Source organism: Schistocerca cancellata, chromosome 11 (genome assembly GCF_023864275.1).
Source record: "Schistocerca cancellata isolate TAMUIC-IGC-003103 chromosome 11, iqSchCanc2.1, whole genome shotgun sequence".
Taxonomy (NCBI): Eukaryota; Metazoa; Arthropoda; class Insecta; order Orthoptera; family Acrididae; genus Schistocerca; species Schistocerca cancellata.
In genome coordinates, this window is record NC_064636.1 from 94,363,326 (window position 1) to 94,370,202 (window position 6,877).

Here is a 6,877-nt window from a genome sequence, read left to right on the forward strand (position 1 = left end):
ACGTTGTCCATCAGATAAAATTGCATACACTGCGTAATCCATTTTTTTCTTTTAATGGTGGCCTCTACTGCAAACTGCTCAACACGAAAACTGTTGTTTAAGAAACACATCACCACTGCTGTCTTTTCAATGAATCAAATTGTGGAGACATTACATGCATATATACAGTTCTATTTGCTTTACTCAAATGCAGATTTTGAATATACTCTTGATAACTTTTATAGCATAGCTCTTGTAATTCTTGTCCATCTTCTTCATTCCCTCGGGATTCACATCAAACAGCACCCGCATATCCATGACCATATAGTTTAAACAGTAAATTGATACCCCAACTTATCAGTCTCTCTCTCTCTCTCTCTCTCTCTCTCTCTCTCTCTCTCTCCCCCTCCAGTGATATCATTCAGCATCCATATATCAGTTTTCAGATTACCTCACAACCAAAAGTAGCAGCCAGTTGACTTTAACTGCTTCTAAATTCTGTCTGATAGTTGTTCTGTTAGGGCAGCAAAATTGTTGGCCCTTATGTTTGGGATTTGGTTTGTGCTTCATTGTGAACAATTTGTTGTTTTGCATCTTAAGCTACGCTAATGGGGAATCTAGCAGAAGTAGTACAGAAAAAGACCAGTTAATTGGTGGCACGGTCACATTAAGTGACAGGCTGGTGTTGTTGGCACTGAGTGTTCTGTTGCCTCGGTGGACAGAACCTCAGCTGTACCGCCTGCAGTGAGCCCCTGTGTGAACACGCCCACCCACACAGTGTTCCTCTGTGCAGCTCGCCGACCGCCACAGGGGGCGGATCCCCCACCAACTCTGACCGTCAACCCCACAGCGGCCACAGCCGGACTCCTGCTGCAGCTGCGCCTCCCACGTCTGCCCGACACACCCCTCCACCTGATGACGCAGCCGTCTCGCGCTTCCGGTGAGTTGTGTTGCCACACATGCCCAGTTTTTACCCTCACAGTACTGCTTATTTTGGCATTAACCAGCCGATATAGTAAATAAAATAAAATACAGATTCCTTCAGTTTTTGGATAGAGGTTACAGTTGCTATTAAACATTACTCCTTTCTCACTTTTTTGGCTATGATATTTTCAAGATTGAGCACATATGCAGAAGATTTCTCGTTCTCTGTATTTGCAGTGAGAATTCCGTTCAGTTCAGAGTCACTCAACTGTAGTTACATAGGAAGTGTCCCATACAAATCATACCCATTTCCAAAGATTCTTTATATATTTATGTGTTGAATCTAGATTTTGTTTTGAGTGATGATTGTGTGTCTTACAAATTGATTCTGAATTAAATGGGTATGGAAATGGGATTTTTCACACAATTCAACTCAACAAAACCTATCTGAATGGTTGTAGATATAAGTTATTGAAGACACTCAGGAAGAAATGGCGAAAGAAAGGTAAACAGAAATACAAGTAATAATGACGAAAAGTTAATATTTAGTACTGGACTGAGGATACAGCTTGTTTTGGGTATGTCTTAAAATGTAATTCGAATATTCCTTAAATGGTTCTCTGGTCAGTTACATCTGTAGTGACTATTGAAAATCTGTGCCGCACAGGAACAGGAACCCAGATTTGCTGCTTATTGCAGGCAGTCTCCTTGAGCAGTCGGCTGCCTGAGCACACCTCCACTTCCGACTCAGTGTCTCATCGACACTTGCACTAGAGTTTATCCCGGGGGACTTGTGGGAAGAGCAGCAAAAGGGAAATCGAATCGGTGGATGCTATCCTACTGCAGAGTATGTACATGAGAATCTCTGGCGGTAGTGTTTGGAAACCATGGGTAAAAAACGTCATCCACAATGGAAATTCCAGTTATGCCAGCAAACGCACTCAGTTGGTCTAATGGTTGAGGTACCTGTTCTGGAGAAGTGGGAAATCCAGTGGGTGTCGCTGAGTGGAGATGCGTACAGCACTGTATGGATCGTCAGTTGTAAACAAATTCCTGCAACTGATGGATGATGGAGGTCACCAGGTGTGATGAGTAGTGGTTTTGGTTCACTGAGGAGAAGTTTTGCATAATTCCATGGCATAGTTAACTTTTATTTTTAGAAATGAGCAACTGATGTGGGCAAAGATAGTTGGTCCTACTGAAAATATATATTTATATACGAGTATAACCAACAGCAGAGTTTCCACAATGATGATGGTGCCACTAAACCGGAGTTACTAAATACAGTTGTCCTTAATTCCTTCATGAAAAAAGACGAAGTAACTATTCAAGAATTCGAAACCAGAACAGGGGTTAGCATGAGTGACGTAAAACTATACACCTTAGGTGTTGTGAAACAACTCAAATCACTTAAGCCAAGTATTCTCGTCCAGATGGAACACGAATCAGGTTCCTTTCAGAGTATGCAGACACTATAGTGCGTTTCTTAGCAATCATATACAACCATTGACTTGACGAATGGTCTGTTCCTAAAGACTGGAAAGTAACACAGGTCACAGTAATACTCAGTAATACTCAAGAAAGGAAATAGGAGTAACCTATTGAATTACAGACACATATTACTGACCTCAATTTGCAGTAGGATTTTGGAGAATATACCATACTCGAACATTATGACTCACCTTGAAGAAAATGACTTATTGATACATAACCAACAAGGATTCGGAAAATATCGTTCTTGTGCAACACATCTAGTTATTTATTCCCATTAAGTAATGAGTGCTGTCGACAAGGGATCTAAGATCGATTCCATATTCCTAGATTTCCAGAAGGGTTTTGATATCATTCCTAACAAGAGACTGTTACATGGTCTATACAGCCCGGAAGATCCGGGAAAGACACAGGAATTTTTTCATTCACAAGAAAACCGGTAAAAACGGGAGTTTTCTAGAGTCCCGGGAGTTTTTCATTGATTTAGTTTTCAGTTAATTTTTTGTCATTTTGTCTGGTAATAACCAATACTCTAACAAAGGACATTACTGTATCCCGCTACTGCTGACTGCAGCAAGAAAATATGAACGAGGGAATGAAATTTAAATTCCAAAGGAAATGCTTCATATACAAACAAAAAACACACAGTGCTCATACAAGCGTCTGCCAACAGCAAAATGTGTGAAAGGCTGTAGGAAGACAATGCAGTGAGTGCTTCGTAACAACAAATTACGACCGATGAGCGTGACGTCACAACTGTTTACATTAGATTCATTTAAGCAGTTACGAGCGGAATCACGCGCACGCGCAGTTGAGTCGCGTTGCGTCTGAGTAGTACCTTCTCCCGCTTCTGGAAACAGGAATGTCGCTGTCGGTTCTGTACGCAGCAAACCGGAGTATCTGAACCAGGCGGCAATTTCGGTGGCGAGGGGGGGAAAATTCGTATTGTTGAGGAAAAATAACATTGTTTCACAAAGCACCTAGCATCTAGAGCACATTGGTCTATTGGTTGATTTCTGAATGAATCATAAGTTGATTTTTCAATGCGTGCATAGTGTACATGATGTACCTGCCAGGGGAATCCTCATCGCATCTGGAAATAAACTTTCCTGCAGACAAAAGGGGACGGGGCTACACGAGCTGAGCGGAATAAAGCCGCACGGGTGAATTTCTTTATGATGCGGGAAGTGGCAATTGGCACCAAACAAAGAAAATTGGGAGGTCATCTACATCTACATCTACATCCATACTCCGCAAGTCACCTGACGGTGTGTGGCGGAGGGTACCTTCAGTACCTCTATCGGTTCTCCCTTCTATTCCAGTCTCGTATTGTTCGTGGAAAGAAGGATTGTCGGTATGCCTCTGTGTGGGCTCTAATCTCTCTGATTTTATCCTCATGGTCTCTTCACGAGATATATGTAAGAGGGAGCAATATACTGCTTGACTCTTCGGTGAAGGTATGTTCTCGAAACTTTGGCAAAAGCCCGTACCGAGCTACTGAGCGTCTCTCCTGCAGAGTCTTCCACTGGAGGTTATCTATCATCTCCGTAACGCTTTCGCGAATACTAAATGATCCTGTAACGAAGCGCGCTGCTCTCCGTTGGATCTTCTCTATGTCTTGTATCAACCCTATCTGGTATGGATCCCACACTGCTGAGCAGTATTCAAGCAGTGGGCGAACAAGCGTACTGTAACCTACTTCCTTTATTTTCGGATTGCATTTCCTTAGGATTCTTCCAATGAATCTCAGTCTGGCATCTCCTTTACCGACGATCAACATTATATGATCATTCCATATTAAATCACTCCTAATGCGTACTCCCACATAATTTATGGTATTAACTGCTTCCAGTTGCTGACCTGCTATTTTGTAGCTAAATGATAAAGGATCTATCTTTCTGTGTATTCGCAACACATTACACTTGTCTATATTGAGATTCAATTGCGATTCCCTGCAACATGCGTCAATTCGCTGCAGATCGTCCTGCATTTCAGTACAATTTTCCATTGTTACAACCTCTCGATACACCACAGCATCGTCAGCAAAAAGCCTCAGTGAACTTCGGATGTCATCCACCAGGTCATTTATGTATACTGTGAATAGCAACGGTCCTATGACACTCCCCTGCGGCACACCTGAAATCACTCTTACTTCGGAAGACTTCTCTCGATTGAGAATAACATGCTGCGTCCTGTTATCTAGGAACTCCTCAATCCAATCACACAATTGGTCTGATAGTCCATATGCTCTTACTTTGTTCATTAAACGACTGTGGAGAACTGTATCGAACGCCTTGCGGAAGTCAAGAAACACGGCGTCTACTGTGAACCCGTGTCTATGGCTCTCTGAGTCTCGTGGACGAATAGCGCGAGCTGGGTTTCACATGACCGTCTTTTTCGAAACCCATGCTGATTCCTACAGAGTAGATTTCTAGTCTCCAGAAAAGTCATTATACTCGAACACAATACGTGTTCCAAAATTCTACAACTGATCGACGTTAGAGATATAGGTCTATAGTTCTGCACATCTGTTCGACGTCCCTTCTTGAAAACGGGGATGACCTGTGCGCTTTTCCAATCCTTTGGAACGCTACGCTCTTCTAGAGACCTACGGTACACCGCTGCAAGAAGGGGGGCAAGTTCCTTCCCGTACTCTGTGTAAAATTGAACTGGTATCCCATCAGGTCCAGAGGCATTTCCTCTTTTGAGCGATTTTAATTGTTTCTCTATCCCTCTGTCGTCTATTTTGGTATCTACCATTTTGTCATCTGTGTGACAATCTAGAGAAGGAACTACAGTGCAATGTTCCTCTGTGAAACAACTTTGGAAAAAGACATTTACTGTTTCGGCCTTTAGTCTGTCATCCTCTGTTTCAGTACCATTTTGGTCACAGAGTGTCTGGACATTTTGTTTTGATCCACCTACCGCTTTGACATAAGACCAAAATTTTTTAGGATTTTCTGCCAAGTCAGTACATAGAACTTTACTTTCGAATTCATTGAACGCCTCTCGCATAGCCCTCCTCACACTACATTTCGCTTCGCGTAATTTTTGTTTGTCTGCAAGACTTTGGGTATGTTTATGTTTGCTGTGAAGTTCCCTTTGCTTCCGCAGCAGTTTTCTAACTCGGTTGTTGTACCACGGTGGCTCTTTTCCATCTCTTACGATCTTGCTTGGCACATACTCATCTAACGCATAATGTACGACGGTTTTGAACTTTGTCCACTGATCCTCAACACTATCTGTACTTGAGACAAAACTTTTGTGTTGAGCCAACAGGTACTCTGAAATCTGCTTTTTGTCACTTTTTCTAACCAGAAAAATCTTCCTACCCTTTTTAATTTCAGTACCCTTTCGTATTTCAGTACTTACAGATGCGTTTAGTTTCTAGTGTTTTCTTCGTAAGTGAAAGAAGGAATTGGTACCCAGAGAAGGTAGTTTTAGGGGTGTGTTTGAATGTAGATGAAGGGTTGGGTAGCAACTGCATGCCGAGGTGAAAGGAGGCGGATCTGTGGAGTGAATTATGAGGAAAACCAAATGAAATTGTTAGGAGATGGACTGCACCTATTTTTAATGGGAGATGGCTGAAGTTTTTGATTATGGGCTAGTTCTGTGGATCTGTCTGTAATACGCTGGTTAACCCGTGTCGCAGAAGCGAGATTTCTAGATTTGTGACTTGTCGCTCGGAAGAAGTGTATTCTGAATTGTTCGCAGTTTTGTGGCCATTACAGTTTCTTTCATTTGGCGTGTGTGTCTCGATAGTAGAGAGTAAGTGTGTCAATGTTTTGTGCAGGAGCCTTTCTGATGCAGAGCAAGGCAGGAGGCTGATAAAGGCGGCTGAGGAGGGGGCGGTGGAGGAGGTGCGGCTGTTGCTGGCGGCTGGGGCGGACGTGGGGGTGAGGGACTGGGCCGGGGAGACCGCCCTGCACTGGGCTGCAGTGAGAGGCCACGCGGCTGTGGTGCGGCTGTTGATCTCTGCGGCGTCCGACCCCAACGCCAGGGATCAGTGGTGGCGGACGCCGCTGCACTGGGCGGCACGGAATGGCCACGCAGAAGCGGCGGCTGCGTTGCTGCAGGCTGGAGCCGACAGGGGGAAGACGGATGAACATGGGGACACCCCCCTGGACTACGCCAGGCAGTACGACCAACACCATCTCGTCGAGATGCTAACACAGCGTTAATACGTGCCACTAGAGAAAATGACATGTACTTCATTCTACATAACATTAAAATAAAAAATTGAAAAACGAACGCTTTCTCTATTCATTTCTACCTTTTGCAGTCCGCACAATTACCCCAGTAACACTACAACTACTGCAACAACAGGAGATATATGTAAACCGACGTGACAAACCTTCCTTTTCAGAATTCACTCTGTAAAACATTTCACAAGCAATTTCTGCAAAAGCTCAGCAACAATTGACAAATACTCCATCATCCATAAACTTCACTTCTCTCTCCCTCTCTGTCTTGCGTTTCTCGT

General features: G+C 43.4%; 1 protein-coding gene across 2 annotated transcripts in view; it reads left to right on the top strand.

Moving 5' to 3' along the window:
• The window catches only part of LOC126108623 (ankyrin repeat domain-containing protein 65-like), a 49,831-nt gene extending 43,208 nt beyond the window's left edge, over positions 1 to 6,623 (top strand). For both annotated transcript variants that reach the window (XM_049913935.1, XM_049913936.1), the window contains exons 3-4: positions 773 to 919; positions 6,188 to 6,623. In XM_049913935.1, coding sequence (XP_049769892.1) covers positions 773 to 919; positions 6,188 to 6,575 — 535 coding nt within the window. In that variant the 3' untranslated portion in view covers positions 6,576 to 6,623. The remainder of the gene's footprint in view (positions 1 to 772; positions 920 to 6,187) is intronic.
• Positions 6,624 to 6,877: the final 254 nt, after the last annotated feature.